The sequence below is a fragment of the Tursiops truncatus genome, chromosome 11 (assembly GCF_011762595.2).
Source record: "Tursiops truncatus isolate mTurTru1 chromosome 11, mTurTru1.mat.Y, whole genome shotgun sequence".
NCBI lineage: Eukaryota > Metazoa > Chordata > Mammalia > Artiodactyla > Delphinidae > Tursiops > Tursiops truncatus.
The window spans coordinates 9,483,425-9,508,539 of record NC_047044.1 but is presented as its reverse complement, the minus strand read 5'-3'; the positions used below and the strand labels follow the sequence as shown (position 1 = coordinate 9,508,539).

The 25,115-nt window shown below is 55.5% G+C and overlaps 1 protein-coding gene across 1 annotated transcript; it reads right to left on the bottom strand.

Annotated features, from left to right (window-relative positions):
• Positions 1-2,463: 2,463 nt before the first annotated feature.
• Positions 2,464-24,611, bottom strand: NPTXR (neuronal pentraxin receptor). Its single transcript, XM_033865684.2, has 5 exons — positions 23,764-24,611; positions 10,850-11,075; positions 9,773-10,020; positions 7,018-7,197; positions 2,464-6,738 (listed from the first exon to the last, which is right to left on the bottom strand). The coding sequence occupies exons 1-5, from the start codon at positions 24,343-24,345 to the stop codon at positions 6,508-6,510; spliced, it is 1,467 nt and encodes a 488-aa protein (XP_033721575.2). The 5' UTR covers positions 24,346-24,611; the 3' UTR covers positions 2,464-6,507.
• Between the last annotated feature and the right edge of the window lie 504 nt (positions 24,612-25,115).

Below are 25,115 nucleotides of genomic sequence, written 5' to 3'. Positions count from 1 at the left end.
CTCCACGGCATGTGGGATCTTCCCAGACCAGGGATCGAACCCGTGTCCTCTGCACTGGCAGGCATATTCTTATCCACTGCGCCACCAGGGAAGTCCCTGGCCTTACATTTACGTCTTTAATCCATTCTGAGTTTATTTTTGTGTATGGTGTTAGGAAGGTTCTAATTTCATTCTTTTACATATAGCTGTCCAGTTTTCCCAGCACCACTTATTGAAGAGGCTGTCTTTTCTCCACTGTATATTCTTGCCTCTTTTATCAAAGATAAGGTGACCATATGTGCGTGGGTTTATCCATATTAATCTTATGCTTTTTTTCCTGTACTTTCGTTCTTTCCCCTCAGTCTTTCTTAAGGATCGTTTCTTTTGAGGTCATAGAGTTCACAATTCCTTCTTCATCTGTGTCCAGACTGCTGTTAGACTTATTGAGTTCATAAGTTCAGTTAATGTATTTTTCAGTTCTAGAATTTTCATTTGATTATTTTTTTAGTTTACAGTTCTCTATTGAAATTCTATTTGTCATCTACATTCTTAGTTATATTAATCATAATTATTTTCAAGCCTGGGTCTTATAACTCCACTCTATGAATCTCCTTTAGAGATCTTTTAAAAATTAGACTTTTAATTTTGAGATAATTATCAATCCACATTAAGTTGCAAGAAATAATAGAGAGATTTTATGTGCCCTTTATCCAGTTACCCCCAATGGTAATATCCTGCGAAACTATAATGCAATATCACAACTAAGATACTGACATGGATACGATATTATTCCAATTTCCCCAGTTTTACTTGTACCTGTGTGTATATGTGTGCCTGTGCGTGTGCATATGTGTGTGTTTATTTACTTCCATGCAATTTTACATGTGTAGGTCTATTGGCCCTTAACATTTTTTTTCTCTTGATTTTCACTCATTCAGTTTTGTCTCCAGATATGTCTGATAATTTCTTATTGAATGCCAAACCTTGTGTAACAAAATATGTGGGTTTGGGTGATGTTATTTTCCTCCAGAGAGACTTTACTTGCTGGAAAGGAAGAAACACCCCTTGGAGATCTCTGCCCATGAATTTAAAATGAGAGTCAACACACCTCGGAGCCCTGTGCTTTTCCACATCAGCGTTCAGCTGTGCAGGTGCTGGCACGAGCAGGTAGACAGCGGGATTTAACCAAGGTTGGACAGTGCCAGCTGAGTGGGACAGAGGGAGAGAGGGTGATTGTAAGTAAATCAGTGCAAGAGAGGATAAACAAGGCATATCTGCCTGCAGCTTCATTTTGCCCAGTGGTAAGTAATTAAAAGCAATATTTTAAAACAAATCTGGATTCATGCTGGAGTAGAATGTGGAAAGAACAGGAGTTTTACTGATTACTCGGTAGACTTGAAATATGGTTTTCCTATTTGAAGTGCTGCTTCCGGCTATACCCCTGCTCCTTATGAGGTGAATTCCTCTTGTTGGAAGTTTGGGAAACTTTGGAAAAGTCTGAGAAAGCTGTTCTGCTGGTGTGACCCCCCCCCCCCCCCCCGTTACCTGACTGGTCCCCTGGCATTTCGCAGGGACCATCTAAGTTCCAACTAAGAGCAGTGACAGGGCTTCCCTGGTGGCGCAGTGGTTGAGAGTCCGCCTGCCGGTGCAGGGGACGTGGGTTCGTGCCCCGGTCCGGGAGGATCCCGCGTGCCGCGGAGCGGCTGGGCCCGTGGGCCATGGCCGCTGAGCCTGCGCGTCCGGAGCCTGTTGCTCCGCAGCGGGAGAGGCCACAGCGGTGAGAGGCCCGCGTACCGCAAAAAAAAAAAAAAAAAAAAAAAAAAAAAAAAAAGAGCAGTGACAATATTGCTGGAGCAGGAGGGTGGAGGCTGTGCCCCTAAGATGGTGGGCACAGGGAGGGCCGGGGACCAGATCAAGACCTCTCAGGGATGGGGTGGGTGCCTGGAGGGGTGGGTGAGGGTAGTAGACCCTGTGGCCGAGAGTCAGTCTAGAGGCCACACGAGTCAGAGGAGTCCAGGTAGACTGTGGGGAGGGGACGGGTTGAAATACAACAGGGCCCTCCCTCTCCCCTACCCCATCTCCCCAGGACCCCAAGGGAGGCAACACTCTGGGGTCCAGGCAAGTAACTCAGGCAGATTGGGTCTCAGGGAACAAGTCAGGGACCTGGTTCCCATAACTGGGGCATGAGGTGGGGATGAGGCGTTAGGAATGAGGCCAAAGCCCAGTTATCAGAACTAGGGCACCTTCCATGTGGGACCTGTGTTCTTCACATCCTTCCTGCATAAATCCTGGGAAAAGTGGTGTGTCTACACCTGGGACCTGGCAGAGCCTGGTTGGGGGGCACAGGTGGGTTTGGGTGAGGCTTTGGGGCCCCAAGGTGGCACCTGTTCTGGCTTTGCCTACTGCCCCACCCCAAGTAGCAGCCGCTTCATTCCCTTCCGGCACCCCCAGGGTAGCCCCACCCTTGCAAGAAGAGCCTCAGAGTAAACATCATGTTTATTTTGAACATTCAAATTTACAGAAACAAAAAAGTAACAAAACCTTGACATATCATACACACACACACACGCACACGCACGCACGCATGTTGCATCTCATGTCACTTTATGTACAAAATCAGGCAGGAGAAGGAGAGGGGGAGGCAGGTCGCCAGTAGGATGCACTAATTTCACAGTGTCTGACAGCTTGACATGCTCTCTCACTGCTCAGCCTGGGCCCACGTGAGCCCCTTCCCCACCCAGCGGGGTCGGGGGTGGTGCTGGGAGGAGGGGTTTAGAGTGGTAGGCAGCTTCGACAAGGAGGGTGAAGAGAGTGAGTGCATCTCTGGGAGAGGTGTCCCTTCCCCAGTTTGCTCAGAGCAAGGGTGCTGGGAAATGTAGAAAAGGAGGGACCCATTTCGGCGGGGGGGCGGGGACGGGGACTGGGGCCACTGCATCATGGAGAGCACTGAATGCAGAGTCAGAAGGTTGGGTTCAGGTCTCCCAGTGTCCCGGCTGGGTGTCCGCAAATGCTGTTCATCTTCCCTGGGCCCTGGCATCCTCATCTGTAAAACAAGGGCTTTAGAGCCCTTCTTGCCCAAATCTGTGGTCCTAGGTCACGCACAATGGTGGCAAGGTGATCTGCCCCCTTGGGATGTTGATTAGGGGCACCATGTGCCACAAGGTGGGAAAACTGGCAGATAAGAGCTGTGAAGCACCTGGCACAGGGCTGGGCCCAAAGCAGGGGTCTGAGAAATATCAACTTTCTCCCCTTCGCAGCCTGGGATTCTCAGGAGACGCCCATCTTCCTCTCCCCTTTCAGCTCTCCTGGAAACTCCAGCTGGTGAGAGAAGGGCACCCTGCACAGGGACATGTTCCCTGAAGGGGCTGAGAACCCTCCCACGGCCTCACCCACGGGGACCCTGGCCCTGGGGTCAGCCCATCCTGCATCTCTGTTCCTCTCGGTGGGGTGAATGGGGTCAGGAGCAACGGATGACCAAATCCCGCTGCACAGACGGTGGTAGTGCCCGTCCCCTCAGGCTGAGGGGTGGGTCCTGGATGTCACCTGCCTTGGTTTGAAGTCTGGACTCCGTCACTTGCTGGCTGATTGACATGGGCAGGTTACTTAACCTCACTGGGTCCCAGTTTCTCTACTTGTATGAGGGGGCTAAGAACAGTCCTAGCTTAGAACTGTTGTGAGAATAAATGAGTTGATCCCCGTGAGGTGCTCAGCATGACGCCTGACACTTAAAAAGGGCCTAACAGACACGGCTCCAGCCTCGTTCTCAGCCAGGAGTAGCTTGAGGATGCAGCTGAGCACCATTTCTCTTCCCCGTCTTTTTGGCTGTGCCTGGGAGCAGCTGAAGGTCAAATCTGGAGTCCAAACAGCAGGCATTCGGCAAAGGTAAGAAGGATGAATAGTAGATGAAGGAGAGGTGGGGACTTTGGGGCGTTCATCTTTCCGGAATGGAAACGGGGATCCAGGCCACTCACCAATGGCCCAGACTCAGAGCCTACAAGTGTCTCCAGTTTGTTCCTGTTCCCTCTGGAGGGATGACCAGGGTGACTCAGCACAGGTCACATGTCTCATGATCACCATGAGAAAGCATAAAGGACTTGGGATGATGCCTCGGGGTGGGCTCAAGTGATCAAACAAGTTCTTTCACCTCCTTCTCAAGACCCTTTCTTTGCCCCAAGGCCTCCACAAAAGCTGTTCCCTTGAAAACGATAACAGAAACCCAGTAAAACCCAGTGTCCCTGAAATCTAAGTTCCGAATTCCGCCATCACCCCAGCAACAGCGTATGTCCTTATGAGACGCTTGACCCCCGCACTGAGGCTGATGTCATTGGCTGTTACCGGGACAACCCAGACCTCGGCAGGTTCTGGCTGAAGTGCACCATCATTCCTTCTAGGCGGAGTTGGGCTGGAGGGGCTGAAAGGTCTCTCTGTGCTCTTGAAATGGAAACGAGGATCTGGGGGCTGGAAGCGACAAGTTTTGGAAAAGCCTCCATGGCCCTGGGACCCACAGTCTGCAGTTCTTGCCTAGTGCCTCAGGCTAAGTGGATGTGGGGAGTGGAGACAGGGACCCAAAAGGGGGGCAAAAAGCCACCAGTGCCCATCTGACTCAGGTAGCCAACAGCTGCCCAGACACCTGGTAGGTGACTGGCAAGGGGAGGGACACCTGTGTTCTCAGGTGTCCATTCCTGCCAGAGTGCCCCGGGATCACACCTCTCCTCCCCTACCTTCTGGGGGTGGGGGGTGGGAATGCCAAGATGTTTGTATGTTTCATAAAGGAAGGTGGGCCAGTGGGCATGCTGGAAAGCATTCTGACCTCTCAAATATCCATTCTCTCAGGTATAGGCTGGACTCAAAAGACTCTCATGGGCAGGAAATAGGGTGTGGGGGAAAGAGCACTGGGTTCTAGTCCTGGCTCTGCTCCATCGTGCTGTGTGATCCTGTGCAAGTCACTTGCCCTCTCTGAGCTCTGCTCCATCTGTACAAGCAAGAGGTCAGACTGGGTGGCTTTTCTCAGCTCTGATATTCTCCTACTCTCTTGGGGGAGCTGGTGGGGACTTAAGGGTAGGAACCAGGAAGCCACCAGCCCTTTGAGACACTCAGATAGGCAAGGGTGCCAGGCTGGGGGAAAACAGAAGAGCTGATCTTTACAATCTGTGTGTGAGGTTGGTCTGCTTTGACCCTTGCCCTTGCCCCTGACTCTCTGGAGCCAGCTTCTGACCCTGACCCAGCCTAGCCAGGTCCCATCGGCTGCCCAGTCCCAGGACCTGCCCCTGCTGTGCCCCTCAGTCCTTAGGCAGGTTCTCAGGCTTGTCCCACCCTATCCACCTGAAATCACAGACCGTCTCACTTTTGATCTGGAGAGCTCTCAGAAATGACGGAAGCAAGGGCCTTAGTTCATAAATGAGGAAGGTCAGCCCGGAGAGGGCAGGGACTTACAGAAGACCACACAGCAGGTCAGCGGCAGGGCTGACCAGGAACCAAGGGCTCCTCCTCCCTATGCAGCACTCTGCACACTACGCCACGCTTCTCCCTACCCTCTCAGCTCCGTCTTTCCATCCCCCAAAGGCTGCAGGGCCATGCAGAGCGGGTAGGTATTGTGGGTCCCCTGGGGCATGTGCCTCTGTCCCATGCTGTCCCCAGCCCAGGCTGAAGTGGCCCAGGCCCTGTCCTGGCTGCAGAAGGGGAGAGGTGACCGTGCCAGTGGGCACAGCTGTGGATGGGCGCAAGGGGTGACTATGGCCCTTTGGCCTCCCGGAGTCTTGGTCCCTAACCCTCCAGGCTGGAGCTGGGAAGGGGGTGTCCTGGAAATTGAGGTGGGGCTGGGCCAGGCATGGAACCCACATTCAAACCACTGCACACGAAGAAACAAGGAAAGAGGAGGAAGAGAGGGGTGTGGGTCGGGGTGGGGTGGGGGGAGAGGCTCCATCAGGATCCCACTGCCCTTGACCGGCAGCTGGTAGAAAGATAAAGGAGGGCTGAATCTGAGTTGCCCATGGTTCTGTCATTCCCTCTCAGCTGGGGGACAGCTCTCCAGCCTGTTATGGCCCTGAAGGGAAGGGGACAGGCCTGTTGCATGGAGGACAAGAGGGCAGATAACCAGTCCTGCCGCTGAGACAGGGGGCCCGTCCCCCATACACGACCTCATGGGAGGAGCTGTGAGATCAGTGGAATCAGTTGTGCTTGACAGACAGGGTGCAGTGGGAGGTGAGAGACGGCTCCACTCTAATGCCAGCAGCCATGAGGGGGAAGAGCCGTGGGCACTGCTACGCACCCACTGCCAGGCCCTGGACTCCCCCCAGGCTTGACCTGTTGATTTGAGCTGCTTGCTCTCATCCGAGTGGGATTAGGGGAAAGCCATCGAGGGCAGGGCGTTCTGGAGGTGTGGGTGGACGCAGCGGAAACGGGAGGCGTGGCCAGGAGCGGGGCAAGAGAGGAGGCCAGTATGTGGGTAGGCTGAGGAAGCAATGTGACCCCGCCCCGGAAGGCCCCCGAATTGGCAGGCAAGGGAGGGGCCCTGGACGAGGCGGCCCCTCATGCCTTGGCCCTGGCCCGTCCCTTGCAGACATCGAAGGCGGCCTTCGTTGCACCCCCAAAGGCCTCCACCAGCTTGTCTTCCCAGGGGATGACGTTGCCCAGCAGCGGCCCCGTACAGTTGGCAATGCCCAGGACCTGGGCAGGTGTCAGGATGTGGTCCCAGAGGTTAAACTGGGCAATGTCACCCACGAAGGCCTGGGTGGCATCAAACCGGCCACCTAGGGTATCCTGGACCAAAAGAGCAGAGAGAAAGAAGAGAGACATGGAGTGAGGGAGCAGCAGAGACAGGCAGGCACTCAGAGAGTCAACCCCCTGTCCCGGCTGAAGTCCCACCCGCTCCAGGTTCTAGCCCCGCCCCAAGGTTCTAGCCCCTTGGGCGAGTCTCTGCTCTCCCTGGGTCTCACCCAGTCTGCCCAGAGTGGCTGGGCCAGACTGAGAGCTCACTGCTGTGCTTTCAGAGGCCCTAAGTGGGTGGGATATCTAGCTGCATCCCACCCTGAGCCTTACCTGCTCCTGGCCCAGGATAAGGATCCCGTGAGGCTTGACGGGGTGCCAGGCGGCTAGGTTCTCACCGGAGCCCTGCAGCTCTCCATCCTGGTAGGCAGACCACAGCCCGTCCCTTGTGGTCCAGGAGAGGCAGATGTGATGCCAGCCATTGTCCTTCAGGCTCAGGGGCAGCTGGGCCACCTGAAAAGAGGTTCCCGCAGCCCCAGGTCAGAGGTGCCACAAGGCCCGAGGCTGGAGCAGTGGGATGGGGAATGGGGAGACCGGTGTCCCTCCTTCCAGGGACTGACCCAAGGCTTGACCCTCCCCTTGCTCCCAGCTCAGTGTCTTTCCGACCACTCTTTCCCCTTTCCCCACAATATATCAGTACAATCAGGCAGCTTCACTCAGATCACAAGGGACTACTCAGTGCTGGTTTTCAGTTGTTTCTAGCTGGTTTATTCACTCTCTAACAGGCCTGCAAGGTCATGCAGGGTGGGAGCTGAATCTCACAAGCCCACCTTCCCCTGAATACCACACACAGTGCCTGCACACAGCTGGGCTCAGGAAGTACTGGGGGTGGTAGAACAAGCCTTAGACGCAGAGGCCGGGCACTGCCAACCAACCCCCTGTGGGATCCTGGGGAGGCTGCCCTTTCCTCCCTGGGCTTTAGTCTCCTCATCCGTAAAGTCAGGGGTTTGGGAAAAGGATAGCAAATATGCAGCCACCTCTGCCTCCTCCTCCACCCAAGGCAGACATGGCTAATCAATCATGAGCCTAGACTCACCCTAGGAACCTTCCTCATCACAGTGCTCTCAGAAGCCACTGATGATTGATAGAGTTGGCCTGTGATATGAAAGGTACTTGCTGCCTCTGGATTTGGGGCTCCCAAAGGGCTCTTTCATCTCCCAAGTTCTCTGAGATCACAATTTATTGCAGCATTCTCTGAGGCCTACTTGGTGCCAGGCCTTGTTCTGGACACTGGGGGTATGGATTTGGTCCTGGTCATAAAAAAAGCTGAGTCTGCACAGGAGGGAAGGACTTCGGGGATAATATTACAAGACAGAGTAACAGGGGCCATCTGGGAGGTACAGAGGCTGTGAAGGCCCAGAGGGAGAGAGGGGTGTGGGAACAGAAGATGTGAAAGCTAAACACATCTGGAAGTACAATGGACTCTGGCAACTCTGCTGCAAGGCAAAGCAAGTGGCGGGGGGCACAGCACAGGCAAAGGCTCAGAGGCTGGAATAAAATGAGTGCTGTGAGTAGCTTGTGAGGTTGGTGCTCAAAAGGCCCCAGAAGTTCAGGGAACTGGGCCCTGTCCAGGGTGCTGAATTCCTTTCACTAGAACTGAGTGCTAACCGTGGGCAGAGGCAAAAATGGCAGCCAGGGGGTGCATGAAGGGAACCAGGAGGCAGGATCTAGATGTCATCCAGCTACCCTGGTGGTCTTAGGACCTACTGGGCTACAAGGGAAGTTCACTGTCCCCTGGGCCCATCTCCCTCTGCCTCCTTCAGGACACCCATGAAAGGCACCTCCTGCTAAGCAGGGTTCTGCTGGGTGTCAGCCACTCCTAGCAGCTCTCTGTGGCCGTGGCCTGGTCACAAGTGGGTGCAATATATGTTGCCTGCATTTTCAGGGAGTCTCAAAAGACCACCATGCCTGCAAGACCCAAAGCAATGTGGCAGGCCGGGGAAGATATTTTGGGGGAATGGGGTGATAAGATGCTCCCCTTCCTTCCCCCTTGATCACCATGCTCCTGCCACATCACTCCCCCCAGTCCCCCTACCTTATCCTGCCCTGAAGCCAGGCTGGGGGAGGGGTGAGGGGGTGGGAGTCCTGGGCATGGGGCAGATGGGTGACCCAAGGGCAGAACAGTGGAGGGATTAAGAGGTGGTTTCTGGAGCCCAAGACCCCAATTCACATCATCACCCCTTCACTATGTGGCCAGGGTGCACTATTTGCCCTCACTGAGCCTCAGCTTTTCCATCTGCAAAATGGGGATAATAGGGTGTCTACCTCCTGGTGCAGTTGGGCCAAGGGTGATAACATGGGTAAAGTATTTACTAGCGCAGGGCACATTTATCGAAGTTTGTTAAATGCTAGGCTCTGCTCAAAGCCCTTTACATGTATTTAAGCCGTTTATTTCTCCCCACAGCCCTATGAGGTAGAGAGTGTTATTCTTGCTTTACAGATGAGGAAAGTGAGGCATGGAGAGGGTAAGTGACTAGTCTAAGGTCACGAAGTGGGTAAGTGGCAGAACGAGGCCTCACATCCAGCATGCAGCCCAGAGCCTGACCATGGCAGCATCCTACTCACCACGTAGGGGAGGCGCATGGGGCTGGTTGCAGGGGGGAGGGGGGCGAGGAATCCACTAGCACTCCCTCCCGCCCTTCCTCCCTCCCTCCCCAGAGAGGTCCTTTGTCCAGCAGAATGAGCAGGGCCCTGGGGGCAGGCACTTGCAGCCCTGCTCCCATAGCTGCTTCGCTGGGGAAGCCTCTGAACCTCTGTGAGCCTCACATGCCCCTCTGTAAGTGGCGCACCACCGCTGACAGCCTCTCTTGGACATGAGCTCCTCTTCGCAGCCCCAGGTCTGGCTTGTCTTGAAATCCCCAAACCCAGCCTGGCACACACCGGGCATTTCATGTGTGCTGATTCTGCTGAGCAGGAGAACTGAAAGGGCCCAGCTGTTTGGGGCCCAGCACAGTACAGGTGCTCCTGAAAGGGCCCCCCCGCCCCACCCCCCCCACCCCTCCCACTCGGCCCCCCGCCCCCCGCTCACCTTGTCATTGATCAGCAGCTCCATGGGGTCATGGCCCGCCTCCAGCAGCACAATCTCGTTGGCCTGCCCAGGCACCGAGTAGGAGAAGGGGGTGCCCTGGCCAGTGCCGCCCGACCTGGACCGCAACCACATGCAGACGCTGAAGGCGTAGAGCTCGGGCAGCGCCTTCCGCACGCGGCCGTACATGTAGTTGTTGCGGATGGGGATGCTGAGTCTGAAGGCGTCTGGGGGACTGTAGGCTGAGGACCCTGAGGGGGTGAGCAAGGTGGACACGGGGGGGTCAGTGGACACTGATGGGGGGTGGGCAGGGCATACTCCAGAATGAGGGTTACTAGTCCCCTGGCAGCCCCAACTCATCTGTAAGCCTCTTAAGGGTGCTCCTCACAAAGTTTAAAAGACGAAAGGGCCCTGAGAGCTCATGAGTCCTAAATCCACATCTTTCAGATGAGGAAAATGAGGCCTGGGGAGAGGAGGTGAGCTCCCAAGGCGACAGAGCAAGCCAGCGACAGCCGTGGAATGAGGAGCCAGGTCCCCTGATGCTCACACCTGTACACTGCCCAATACGTCATGTTTTTCTGACCCCCCCGGCGGTGCCAGCCCCAGGTGTTAAACAAATGACAAAATTCTGACATTGAAGGTGCTATTGTGGTGGTGGTTAAATGCATGGGCTTTGGAGTCAGACCTGGTTTAAGGTCTAGATCCGCTACTTACTGGCTGTGTGACCTTGGGCAAGTCACTTGACCTCTCTGAGCCTTATATTCCTCAGCTGTGAAATGGGGATAATAACACTACCACCCCTGTATGGTCTGTGAAGATTAAACCAGCTGATGAATCAAGTACTTAGCCCACTCCCAGAATACAATAAGGGCCAGAAAATGCTACCTGTTAACAATAATGATAACGCCCTCTCCCAATTATTCTCTCTTTCTTGTGTTTCACAGCCTCTTCCCCACCATCCCATCTAGCTTTAGCCTCTGGAGAGCATGAAAATGCTTTCTGAGTGAATCTGCCACCCTGAGGACCCATCTGAGGACCAAGGCCTCGCCTGCCACGCCCTCTGTGGGGCTCAGGACCCACCGCGCTCCAGTTCTGCTACACGGTCCTGCAGGGCGTCCAGCTCCTTCGCCACCTCCTGCCGCTGCTGCTGGCTGCTGTGACCGAGGGCCACGCGCTCCTTCTCCAGCGCCAGCACCTTGGCCAGCAGCTGCCCCTCCAGCTCGTCCATCTCGGAGTGCAGGGCGGTGGGCACCACGGGCGCAGGGGCTGGGGCCGCTGAGAAGTTCACCCGGGCTGGAAGCTCCTGCTGCTCACGGGGCACAGAAAGGGACCACGAGGTCACTTGGAGGGAGGAAGGAAAGAGACAAAGGGCCCAGAGATGCCCACCACCCCTGCTGAGCGACCCCAGGTGAGCCTCAGCTTCCCCATATGTAAAATGGGATGGCAATACCAGCTCCAGGCAACAAACGTGTACTGGTGTCTAGCAGGCTGCTTCCAGTGCTGATGCGTGACGGGGAGCTGAAAGCAGGCTGGCCTCTGCCCTCAGGACGGCTCAGCATATGGTGGGGTGGGGAGCTGGCAGTAGAGAGCTGTAATAGTCCCCTGGGGGGTCGAACGTGCAGTTGGGGTTGAGAGCCACTACTGAGTCCTTCATCGTGGGCAGGCTATATCCCAATGGGCCCTGAAGGGGTGGAATGTCTTTGTCTTCACTTAGTCACATGTCAAGCTTCTCTAAGGGGGTGCAAGGCTCTGTGCGAACACTGGGCAGACCCGGGGGGTGACACAAATCAGGGGCTTCTGGAATACTGCTCCAGCGCTGCGGCCGCTTCAGGTTAGCATGTGGTTAAGATCACAGACTCTGGAGGCATACAGCCCAGGGTTAAAATCCAGCTTGAGAACCAACCTGCTGTGTGGCCTGGGGCAAATGCCTCCATCTCTCTGAACCCCTGGTTCCTCTCATGCAACACGGGACAACGGTACCTATTCAGAAGGGTTGTGGGGATGATTACATGCGGTAAATGCCCATGAACAGAGCCCGTTTACTGCACTTACTGTCTAGGGCAGCGTGTTCCAGGGTGGTCTCTGACACCCCCGTCCTGCCCAGGATGAGGACAAAGTGTTTAGAGTCCCCCTTTTTCCTGTCTTAAGACCCCAGCGGGAAGAACTGGGGCAGAAGCCAGGGCACCTCTCCTTTCCCCTCCCCTGCTGGAGGAAGCCCCTTCTGGGGTGGAGGAATGCAGGTGAGGCCACGAGTCTTGACTCTGGTGCGGGGGGCAGCCTCTGGCAGACACATCACAGGAACGTGGGTAGGAAATTAATAATTCAGTGAGCTTCTAGGAGCCAAATTAGACCATCCCTGTCCCCTATCTCCCTTTTCTCCTCCTCCACGCTCCCTACTGACAGCCCAATGCTTCCTCACTGCCCAGGGGCCCTGGCGGTTCCCACTCCACCTGCCCTGGGCCCTGACCACAGGCTTAGCCCCAGACCTGAGCTCACTGAATTCTCATGACTCCTTCACCGAGCAAATATTCAGTGAGCACCTATTACGGGCTCGGCACTGCACCAGGTGCTGAAGAGACAGCCGAGGGCCGAACAGAAAACCAAGAGCACAGCCTAGCATTCCCTGAGTGCCACGTGCCTGCAGGGATGGCCCCACAGCTCAGGGCAAGTGCAGAAGACCCCTCCCAGCTTCAGTGGCCCAATCCTGGCCTTGTTGGTCATTTGCTGTGTGACATTGGGCAGTTCCCTTAGGCTCTCTGAGCTCCATGTGATGAGGGGATAAATGTGCCCCCTGCTTCAAAGTGCTGGGGGTGGGGAGGGCAGTGCAGGCAGAGTGGCACTGCCACACTCAGCGCCTGAGAGAAGGGAGCGGCCACCACAGACAGTGACGTGACCTTGCGCTGAGGAGTTGGAGGGACTGACACTTGGTTCCTCCATTCCACCCCAACAGCGGCGGCAGGTGGGCTAACCTCTCTGGTGTCATTTGTCCTTCTCTATAAAGTGGGGACTTGGAGGGTTTGGTTCGCGGGGCTGTGATCAGGGGAGCCCAAGCCTGGCCCGGCATGGGCCACTTTATCCCTCACAGAGTCCCATGAGAGAGGACACAGCCACCCACCCATTAAGACGCCTGCTCTGGCCCACCAGGTGGGAAGGCCAGGTGAGGGGGGCGGGGCACGGATGGATAAGCTGCTCGGTACACCCGGCCCCACCCATGTTACACTAATCTTCACTTTCCACTATCCGGGGGGCTCCTTGTATGAATCCTGACTCTGGTGCTGACTAAACGCAAAGCCTCAGTCTCCCCTTCTGTAAAACAGGGACAACGGGCCCCACTCTGTCCATCCACAGGACAGATGTAAGGATGGAACAGTGGAAGTAACAGGTCCTCGTGGACTGTAAAAGCAGAATGCACACTGTGAGGCTTATATACATCAGCTGATGGGGAGCTCGCTACCTCCAGAATCTTCCCTTGACCACAGACAGCTTATGGAGCGATAGGGCCAGCCACCCACTGCATCTGAGGCAGCTGGACTTTCGGGAAACCTTGGGCTGAGGCAATTAGCTCATGGATTGCCTTCCACATCAGCACTGGGAGGGCCGGGGCTGGGTCTCCTCGGCCCCAGCACCATTCCAGCCTCACTTTCCCTCCTTCCACTGGGCCTAGCTGGGCATGAGGGGCACACCTCTGAAGAACAGTGTACCAGGCCCGCCCTCGGCACGTTCCATGTATTTCCTCGTGAATCCTCACAGCCACTTGTTTTGGATGGTACTCTTAGTGTCCCCATTTCACAGATGGGGAAACCGAGGCAGAAGTCCTTTTGAATTTTCTACAGTGATGGGGCTGGGCAAAGCTGACCCTTCTGGAGCCAAAGCCTTCTCTCTCTAGCAAAGCGTCTTCCTCCCTTGGAACGAGAAAGACCTGCCAGGAAGGAACAGGACGTCAAGTGCTATTTACACAAATGCTGTTGCGAGGAGACACTGCGCAGGCCGAGGGAGGTGGGCACACAAGCTGTTCTTTTGTCAGAGCCGCCAGCTCTGCAGGAAGGCCAGGGAGGAGGTGGGCTCACTGGATCCTGTGTGGCCCCCTCCCCACCCCAACGTCTGAATCAGAAGAACATGACTCCCCCCACTTTCCCATCTGCTGCGGGCGCGGGCTGTGCCGCGTGGGCTCGGCCTGATGCCAAGTGGGCCCCCAGCACAAGACGATAGGGAGACGATGATGCCATCACCCCACGAGGGTCCTGATGGGGGCTCAGAACCCACTCCTGTCGTGCTGGGAGTCCAGGGTGGGGTCTGGAGCCAGAGCCCAGCATTCGGGTCCAGCTCAGGTAATGTGCCGGGCTCATTAGCGCTCAGTAACAAGAGGCCAACAGAGGCAGCTGTCCTCCTTGCCACGCACCGCGTGCCAGGCCCTGCACTCCAGAAGCACTGTGCAAACATTCCACAACCCCTCTCGCCAACCTGGGGAAGTAAGGAGGCCCACTTTACAGACGAGAGAGCAGAGGCTCAGAGAGGTGAAGTCATCTGCCTGAGGTCACACCGCTGCGAAGTCGCAGACCCAGGACCCCAGTCCAGCCCCTTCTGATTCCAGAACCTGTTCCATTCTTCACGCCTACCCTGACAGTTCGTTGGTCTGCCGAATGGGCACGCTGTCGGCTGCACTGCCTGCCTCAAGGGCCAGCAGAAGAGGTTTTAGTGCCGTGAGAAGGCTGGGAGGATATGGCAGGTGGTGTCAGACCGTGCCTCGGGGCAGCTTCACAGAGGGGCCTGGATGCAAGGGACCTGCCTACGCAGGGTGGCTCTGAGGCTAGAGGTCGTGGGGAAGACCCTACCACCTTGTCCCCAGTGGGGACAACTCCTTTCCTTGAGGGAGCAGAGGGAAGGTGCTGGATTTTGGGGTCAAGGTCCCACCCTCTGCACAGCTCACCCCCGCCCAGACAGCACAAGGCCCAGCTCCAGGGGCAGCAGGGCAGGGTGGCAAGAGAGCAGGCCCGGCGGCAGCGGTGTGGGTCAGGCCTCCTATCTCCCACATCTGCTTAGCCCCCAAGTCCTGTGTGAGTCGGCCCGGGCTCACACCCAGGCTCCACCAGCCCAGTGACCTTGTTATGTAAAGCTGGCATGCCTCGGTTTCCCCATCAGCAAAAAAAGGTACAAAAATAATATTATCTCATAGCATTGTAGTGAGAATTAAATAAGTTAATAGATATAACGCCCTTAGAGTTGGCACGTGACGTGCTATGCGTCAGTTATTATTATGGTTATTACTACTTACACATGTATGTTTAATACCTACTGAAACACCTCGTGAAGGAGCCTCCCCTCCACCCATAAATCTTTTTTTGAATCATTATATTGAGAAAAAAAGCAAGTTACAGAAGAACAGTTAGATGCCATTCGCACAAAGTTGCAAAAATTCCAAACTAGATCACGTATATACAAAAGCATGAAGGAATGCACGGAGAGATAAATACAAATTCGGGACAGTGGTGACCCTCTGGCACCTGAGGGAGACGCTGAGGGGCATCAGCTGTTTGCAACTCGTCTGGGTCTTGAGCCTGGGTGGGGACCTGGATGGTCGTCTCTATACCTTTGTATATCTCTGAGGTACTTCACAATAAATTTCTTTTAAAAAACGGGGGAAGGGCTTCCCTGGTGGCGCAGTGATTGGGAGTCCGCCTGTCGATGCAGGGGATATGGGTTCGTGCCCTGGTCTGGGAGGATCCCACATGCCGCGGAGTGGCTGGGCCCGTGAGCCATGGCCGCTGAGCCTGCGTGTCCGGAGCCTGTGCTCTGCAACGGGAGAGGCCACAACAGTGAGAGGCCCGTATACCACAAAAAAGTAAATAAATAAGTAAATAAATAAATAAAATAAAATATAGTGGGCTTAAAAAAAAAAAAAAAAAAAAACGGGGGAAAATCCAAAAGCAGAGTCTCTGAGGGTGGAATGTAACCCTGAATCTTAACCATAGCCTCACTCGGCTCCTGCGTCCCCCACCCCAGCCCAGGCCACCATCGTGAGGCTCCGACGCTGGCCCTTCTCCACACAGGAGCCAGAGGCAGGCACCTAACTGCAAATCCAAGCAGGTTGCTTGAAATCCTGCAAGAGCTCCCTTCTCCCACCAGTAAATACCCCGCCCCTCTAATCTCAGCCCTGATGCACCCCCAGAGGCTACACTTCATTCCGACTGAAAGTCCCCAGCTCCCTCTCACCCTGGGGCCTCCGCACATGCTGTTCCTTCTGCCGAGAACACTCTTCCCACCCCCATCCCACCTCCTCTGGCCAATGCCTCCTCACCCTCCAGATGGCAGCTTCCCTGACGGCTCAGCTAAGATGCGCCAAAGGGAAAGGGAAAGAGGGTGTCTCTGGAGGAACTGTGAGTCCTCACTCACTCATTAATTCACTCATTCACGCATCCATCTGTCAACATGTGCTGTGGCAACACGATGCCATGGGTACCAGCATGACTCTCAGGTCAGACAGGCCCGTGTCATTCCTAGGCTCCCCACTTACTGGATCTGTGGCCCTGGGCAAGCTGCTCAACTCCTTTGACCCTCGGTTTCCTCAACTGTAAAATGGGGATAATTACAGTATCTACATCTTAGGATATACAAAATGAAAAAATATGTAAAGCCTGGCATATAAAAATGGCTGATAGAGAGTCAAAACCATTATTATTTCCTGCTATTATTGAGAGAACAGGAGAGCGTGGTGAGTAGTAACTGTGTGGATGTGGGCCCTGGAGCCAGACTGCTAAGGATTGAAATCCCAGATTTCAAGGTTCTTAACCTCTCCGAGCCTCGGTTCTTAACCAAGGTTCTTACCCCTCTGAGCCTCGGTTTCCTCATCTGTGAAATGGGGAGAGTAACGGTCCCATGGTTCTCATGGGACTAAGTTGTAAGGCCCTTAGAACAGGCTGGCACAGAGGGCACGCTCAGCCCTGATGCCTCTTACTAACTGCAAGGTGCTGTGGTTCCCTAGGCAAATGAGGCCAGCGCCGGCCACAGCAGCGCTCTCAGCTGGGGGGAGGCTGTCTGGGAGCTGTGACAGCGACAGCACCGGCAAGAAGCTCTCTGTGGGGCGGCGGGGGCACGGTGAGTCGGAGAAGGCCTCTCAGAGGGGCTGTCCTGCTCCCGCCTTCCTCCCCAGGAGCCGGCCCAGCGGGCTGCTCTGTCTCCATCTAACCCTGGCAGGGAAGGGGCAGGAGAGCAGGTGGCAGAGGCCGGACTGATCTTTGTTCTGGTCCCCACTGCCAATTTGCAGCTGGAATGGGAAGAAGACAAATGGACCGCTGTGCACCAAGGGTGCCAGGTCAGGCCAGTCGGTGTGTGGGAGGGGAGGAGGCCGGAGGAAGGGGAGATGGCTCACAGAGGGTGTGCCCATACACCCTCCTGGGCTCTGAGGTCCCAGAGCAAGTGACTAGGCATCCCAACCCCAGGCCCCTTCTCTTCTCCCTTCAAGTACTCCCTGTCAAGCTGCCACAAAATTCTCTCTCAGGCCCTGCCTGCCCACACACCTTCTGGGCCCTGGCCAAGAATCTGCAGCAGAGGCTGAGGACCCCACCCTCAGCCCATTTTCATAGAAAATCCCGGCTGTCATCTTGGCTCAGTTCTGCTGTGCTGTGTGGCCTTGGGCAAGTCACTCAGCCTCTCTGAGCCTCAGCTTCCCCTGGAGTCAAACGAGGGGTGTGGGGGGCACCTAAGAGCTTCCGCTTCGGGTTGGCTGCCTCGATCTCTGTCCCGAGTTCAGGAGGGATCACGTGCCCAACTGTCTTGGGAAATCCAACGGCATTGTTACTGGGGGGGGAGGGGGGAGGGGGACACCAGCCACTGATCTCGGTCCACCTCCCACAGGCAAGGTCTTCACAAAATGGCCAAAAAACATGTGAAAAGGTGCTCAACATCATGAGTCATCAGAGACATACAAATTAAAACCACAATGAGTTCACTACACACCCACCAGGACGGGGAGTGTCTTTAAAATGACCGTAGCAAGGTTGACAAGCTTCACAGCAGGTGGGTGTGCAAACACTCACTGCCACTTTGGAAAAGCGTTTGGCAGAAACTCCCAATGCTAAATATATGCCTCTCCTGGGACCCAAGCATCCCACTCCTGGGGATACATCCAGGAGAAATGAGGACTTTTAGCCAACTAGAGATATCACAAGTACATTCACGGCAGCTTTATCCGTAATAACCCCAAACCAGAAACAACCCAAATGTCCATCCACAGAGGAATAGGGTATCTCCACACATTGAAACACTACACAGCACTGAAAAATAACGAACCACAGACACATACACCACGACTGAAGGTCAGATAATGTTGAAAGAGAACACCAGACACAAAGGGGTGCAGCTTCTCTGAGTCGACCTGAGTGACGTTCAAACACAGAGAAAACTGACCTACAGTGACCGAAACTGGAACAGTGGTACCTCTGGGGAAGTATGGACTTTGGGGTCACAAAGGAGCCTTCTGGGGTGCCAGAAATGTCCTGACTCTTATGTGGGTGGTGCTTTCATGGATGCAGCCATACATAAATTTTCACTGAGCTGTACACTTAAAATTTGTGTCTTTTTAAAGTAAGATATGTGAGCTCTTACATATATTGAATGTAAGATATACCTTAAAAAAAAAAAAAAAAAGGCCCACAGGTAAGTCCCTGTCTTCCGCCCAAGCAGCTCGTGCCAGGCTTGGAATGGCAGGAAGGGTCTCCTTTCCCAGGCGAGGGCCTGCCAGCGATGAGAGGCCTCCAGGGCACAGGATGACAGAGAAAGAGGGGTTCTCTGGGTGTCCTGCCCACGCTTCCATCTGACAGATGGGGAAACAGGAGCAGAGAGAAGAAGGAATTTTCTGAGGTCACGATGAGCAGGTGGCAGAGCTGGGTTTTTTAAAACCAAGGTTTCTTGCTAGAATGCAGGTTCCACACTGGCAGGAGGAGGGGTTAAGGGCTTCTCAGTATGGATGCCCCACCTAGAGACGGGGGGAGGCCAGCCACAGGGAGAGGGGCCGTCGGGGTCTGCAGGTGGCCTAGAGGGCACTAGGTTCCACGTCCTCCAACAAAAGGCCGATGGGCAGAAGCTCTCTCACTGCACTCTGCTGGCCCCTTTTGTGGCCAAAGAGGCAGGGTCAAGGGAACCAGCCCCTGCAGAGCAGAAGCTTCCAGGGTGGGCAGGAATGTAAGAGGAAAGCAAAAGCAACCAACAGACTTTTAAAAAGGCACCAAAAGATTCTATAAGCCGCTTTATCTGCAGACTCCGCTGAGGAACTGGCGGTCTGAGAGTGTGTGGCTGGGGAGTCGGGGGCCACATAAACGTGGAATCTGCATACTCCCCACTACAATTCCTAATCAGGAAACATCGGCCCAAGAACTCAGAATTTAGAGCCCAAAGGGCCCAGACCAAACCCAGCCCCTCCTAACCATTTTACAGATTAAAAACATGAGGCCCCGAGAGAGAAAGTGATTAGCCTAAGGTCACAAGCAAGAAGAACTCAACTTTACGCCACCCAGCCTTCCTATTTCAGTGAATATGTAGAGCTGCAAGGTGCTTAGGGAGCATCTGCCCACTGACCATTTTATGAAGGGGAAACGGAAGCCGTGGGTGGAGAGGGCGGGAGGTGACTTGTCTGGCTCTGGTTCCTCCAGACTCTACGAGCCTCCATTTCTTCATCTGAAAGATGGGAATGCATACAGCCTGCTTCATAGGTCTGAAGACTGAATAAGCTAACATGTACATAGTAAGTGCCTAATAAACGTCACTTGTTGTCATTATTTATTGTTTTCAGCCTCCTGATTATCTTGCCAGCCAGCACGACAAGACTTTGAGGACTGGCCCTCATCACTCTCGTTCTATACGCTCTGAGGCAGAAGTGGTCCAGGGCACTCTCCAACAAGAGGCACTTCCCTCACCTGTGTTTCTCACTCTCCTGAAGATAGGTGAGGTCTGACCCCTCCAGATGGATCTAGAGCTAATGATGAAAAACAAGAGCTCTGGAGCCAAACACTAACAGGGTCAGATCCAGGTTCCAATGCTGTGTGAACTTGGGCCGGTTTCTTAACCTCTCTGAACCTTGGTTTCTTCATCTGTGAAAGGGGGATAGAATAGTACCTTCCTCATGGAGATTTTATCAGGATTAAATGAGAGAGCGAACAGCACCTGACACATGGTAAGTGCTCAGGAAGCATGAGCTATAATTGTTATTAAGTCCAGGAGCCTCTGCGACCATCATCAGGGTGTTCCTTTTCATGGCTTCCACCCCAAGATGAGGGGAGGCAACTAGCTTGCCAGGCAGGATTAAGAATGTGACTTATGTCCAAAAATTGCTGCTTAAATCTATCTTGAAATTTCATTTTACACATAAATTAGTGCAAAAACAGAACACTGTAACATGCATACATGGCTGGCTGCCCCATAAATGGTCCTTTTGAAAAGTGGTTTTTGGCCACAGCCATAAAAGTCAATAGCATCTGACCCAGTAATACCACTCCTGGGAATTCAGCCTAAACAAATACTTCAACAGACTTAAAAAGAAAAAAACAAACAACTATCTGCATGAAATCGATCCTGCAATGAGCATCTAGAAGCAAAAATAATCGGAAACAACCTACATCTCCAGCAACAGGAGACGGTCAAAGGATTGATGGATGGTGGAGCCTGAGATGGATGTGAGGATATTATGGGCATCATTAAAATGGTAATTACCAGCAACCCGGCAACTCAGGAACAATGTCTACACTTGGATAAAGGACCAAAAGGAGGGCTGCAAAAACGAATAAAATGGTGGAATTAAATATAATTCCCCCTGAAATCTTCTGACATTTTTTCAATTAACAACAAAAATAACAACAAAGATAAAAACATAGAAGACAAACAATTTCTCCTAAGCCCTCAAATGTGACTCCAACTTGAGGCCTGTGGAGAGAGGGTGGGCGAGGGGGACCTTTCCTCCCCTTTGGTAGTCAGCCCAGTGGGGTGGGGAAGGGAGGGATGCAGAGAGGTGAGCAGGGGTGTGCTGAGATGTGCAGGGGTGGGGGTAGGAAGGAGACAGAGGGTGAGCAGGGAAGGCCTCTAGGAGGAGGTGTACTCAGAGCACACTTAAATGATGAGTATGGATATGTTGGGGGTAATCTAGGCAGAAGAAGAAGAAACTGGGAGATGGGCCAGATACAAAATGGCAGCCTGGGGGCAGGCTGAGTGCACCACAGGGGAGCCCCACGGGGTGGGCTTAAGGAAGATCCCTGGGGCTGCCTGGAGGAGGAAGGATGGAGGGGCGTGTCTGGGCAGGTGGGAGACCAGCATGGAGGCTGCTGCAAGGAGCTGCGGAGAGATGAGGCCGAGGCCGACTGAAGTGGGGGGAGGGGAGGAGCCAAGCAGGGCTTCTCAGAGCGCACCTGAGTCCAGGTTGGGACATGATGAAGGTAGGGGGTTGGTGGGACATCCAGAGGGAGGTGCTCAGGAAGCAGCTGGATCTATTGGTCTGAAGCTTGGAGAGAAACCTGGGCTGGAGACGAAGTTGGCTTGGGGCATCACGGTGGAATGGTGTTGGAAAGCCTCAGCGTGTGGCTGAGTTCACCCAGGGAAAGTGAGAGGAAGGCCAGGAGGGGCACACATGTTACAGGAGGAGGACCCAAGAGGGGACAGAGAAGCAGAGAGGGTGGAGGGGCAGGTGACAGGTACCTAGAAGCCAACCGCATGGAGATTCGTAGGCGGGGATGATCAATGGGGTCAGATGTTGGAGAGGGGTCCAGCAAGATAAGGACTGAAACATTCCCATTCAATCTATCAACTGTGGTGACGTCACCACGAGCACTTTCAGTGTACCAAAGTGGGAGAGAGACTAGTGGTGAGAAAGTACACCCTGAAAACCTGGGGGCATCCTTCTGAGGCTTTTGGATGAGAAGGCAAGGGAAAAACTAGTCAGTGGCTAAAAGGTGCATGCGGTCCAGCTGAGACCAGTAGTCTGACCCCGAGTCTGTCGGGCTCCAGACCCTGACCCCTGCCAAACACCCCAAAGAGACTGGCTCTGGGGGCTGCCAGGCTCAGAAGGACAGGCAGCCCCTCCACGTCCACTGCACTCAGAAAGCAGGAGTGCGTATAGGGAAGCAGGACTCCCCCACCTAGGAGGCTGACCTGGTGCCAAATCCCAGCCACCAGGATACCCCCAACCTCAGCGGGCTAACTGGAAGGGAGCCCACCCTGCCAAATGCACAGGTGCAGGTCCAGGGCAAGCCCAGCCCTGCCAGCCCCAGACGTGGGAGGAACCACGGGCGCCATCTGGGTGTGGGGGCAGGGACTAGGGCAGGCAAGGGGAAGTTTATTGAAGACCAGATCTTTTTTTTTTTTTACATTAATAAAATCTATTTCTAAAGGGAGGATTTGTTCCCATTTTAAATTTTGGCTATTTAAAAAATTGGTAATATTAGAGCTTAATGTTAAAAATAGCAATCCAAAAAGATTAACTCACTTAATCCTCCTAACACTCCAATGAGGTAGGTGCTAATACTGTCCCCATTTTACAGGTGAGGAAAACTGAGACTTCCCTTCACTGTTGACTTTCCGTGTTTCCCTGATTATTTTCCTGCTCTCAGCTCTCATCCTAGAACTCCCCAGAGCTGGAGTGGGAAAAGGGATGTTGCCAGCAGGTAAGACTCTGGGCTTTCCTCCTGTCTCTGTCACTCACCTTAGGAGGTCTCTGAGCCCCAGGTTTGGGGTTGGCTGTGATAGCTGCCTGGCTGTGCTCTGACACCCTGCAGGGTGGGTGCTGACACCAACACGGACTTTCTGGAGGGCCACTGGGCCATGGGCACGGCCAGCCTTCCATACCAGCAGCATCTCCTGTGCTGCTCGGCCAGGGATGTAACTGAGAAAGCCATGGAGAGGGAGAAGTCCCTGTCTTTCCTTCCTTCCAGCCATTCTCCTCCCTTTGACAGCTGCGCTCAGTTTCGAAGGAGGTAATAAAGGGGGCAGCTGGTGCTGTGGCCTCTTTCTCCCCCCTCCTTCCACGGATCCAGTTTTGTTGCTAACCCCCTTCCCTGCAGTCTGAAGTCGTGGATGGCTGGGGGTGGTCAGTGTCTCCAGATGTCTGTCCTACCTAGTGTGTCCAGCTTCCCCTCCAGGTGGCCCCAAATAAGTTCTCACAGGGAGGTAGGGGTCTGGCAGCTTCAAAGGAGAAATGGCTGGCCCAGGATCACAGGACAGCCAAGAGCGGATTCCCCCTGTTGGACCCCTTCTGTCTGATCCTGAGCCTGGGCCAGGAACATCTGAAAAAGGTGAGTGTAGGGGGAGAGACCCAGGTGGGACCCTATTCTTCACTCAGCCCCCACCCTACAGCTGCCGGCTTCCAGGCATTTTGTCTGGGCTACCACCATCTGAGCTCCTGCTATCAAGTCCGTGGTCCGAGCCCAGGTGGGGGGCTTAGCGGTGGAGGCGGTGAGGGGCACCCACATTTGGCTTATGAGACACTGTTCCCTGCTCTTCTGCAGGAGAGGAGGACCCTGAGACCCTTGGACAGCGTTCCTATCTTCTGACCATAGGGACTGAGTGTGTGGCTGGTGCAGCTTTGGGGGTGTCTGAAAGAAGGAAATAAAACGGACATTTAACGAGGTCCTAGTTCGTGCGTAGCATTTTCACGTACCTACATTTTCATCAATCCACACTACAGGTGGACACCGTTATACCCATTTTACAGACTCGGAAACTGAGGCTTACAGAGGAAAAAGGATATGGAGCGAGCCTTTCCCGTGTGCCTCCTGTGCCTTAGTCACAGTGTCAGTCTCCGGCCTGTGTGCGCTACCGGACTCCTCCCTTCTCCCCCTGGGAGGCAAGACCAACCATCCCCTTTGCACAGACGGAAACCCGAGGCTCCGAGACTCGCGGGGGCTCCCCAGGGTCCCTCAGCCGGCGGTGGCGGCGGGACCCCGGGACGCTCTCGACTCCCTCGAGCGGCCCCTCCCACTCCCCGGCCAGGTCCCGACGGCGCGCGGCGCGGCGCTCACCTCGATGCGGTCGATGCGGTCCCGGAGGGCGCGCACGGCGTCCTCCAGCTCGAGGATGAGCGCGGGCGAGTCCCAGGGCCCGTCGGCCATGGTGTCGCGCCGGGGACCGGCGTCCTGGAGGCCGCGCGGCAGGCCGCTCTCGCAGCGGCCCAGCTTGCCGGTGAGCTCGCGGATGGTGTCCTGGTCGGCGCGGATGCGCGCTTCCTGCTGCAGCGCCGTCTGGCGTAGCTGCTCGGCCGTGCTCTGCAGCAGCAGCAGCTCCTCGCGCTCGCTCGGCGCCGCGTCCCCCTGCTCGGCCCCCGACGGGCAGGCAGCCGCCAGAGGCGTGCACAGGAAGCGGCTGAAGAGGGGCACGGGCGGCAGCGGGTGCGCGCTGGCCGCCGGAGCCCCGGGCAGCGCTGGGGGCCCGGCCGAGCCGCCCGCGCCGTGCAGCGCGCTAAGGCTGCGCTGCGGACCCTGGGACGCGGCGGCGCCCGAGGCGGCCGAGGCGTTGTCGGCGCCACCGGGCAGCGCCCGCGCCGGGCTGGCCGCCAGGGGCACGCTGGCGATGATGCAGATGACGGCACCGAGGAACGCCAGCATGCCCGCGGCCAGCAGCACGGCCAGGAACTTCAGCGTGAGGCGGGCGGCGGGGGCACCCGAGGCCCCCGGCAGGCGCGGCGGCGGGGTCGGGGCGCGGGGCCCGGGCAAGTGGGGCCGAGCGGGGCCGGAGCGGGAGCGGGAGGAGCCGGAGCCAAAGCTGTTGCCGCGGCCGCTGCTGCCGCCGCTCTGAGCCCGGGAAGCGCGAGGAGGAGAAGGCGACGGGCGGCGGGGAGGGGAGCTGGCGCGGCGGCCCCGCCCCTCCGGCTCCTCCGGGCCGGCCCAGCCCCGCACCAGTTCCGTGCCGGGCGCCGAGTGGGGGCGCTGCCCGGGATGCGGCGAGAGCCTTATCCGCTGCCGTCACCACGCAGAGGGCGGCGACCCGGTGGCCGGGCGGCGGGACTCCCGGGCGACCCCCACCCCACCCCACCTGTGCTCTGGCCCCCTCCCGGAACCCATGATGCCGCCCGCTACCTTGCGGGGAGCTCTTCTCCGCGTCGGGCTCTGTGCTGAGGGAGCCAGGAGCTTGCTTACAATTAAGCCTCACCGTGGACACACTCACGGTACAAATGAGGAAACTGAGGCCCACAGGGGTCAGGTCGCTGTCCAAGATCACGCGGCTGCTTTGCGCTGGAGCAGCATTTGAGCTCAGGAGCATCTGACTGGACCCAGACTATGGAATGGAGCTGGGGTGGGCGTGGGGAGAACAAGGAAAGAGGCCAGTGCTGGGGGCAGGGGACTGGAGATTTTGATCCAACCTCTCGTTATACTAT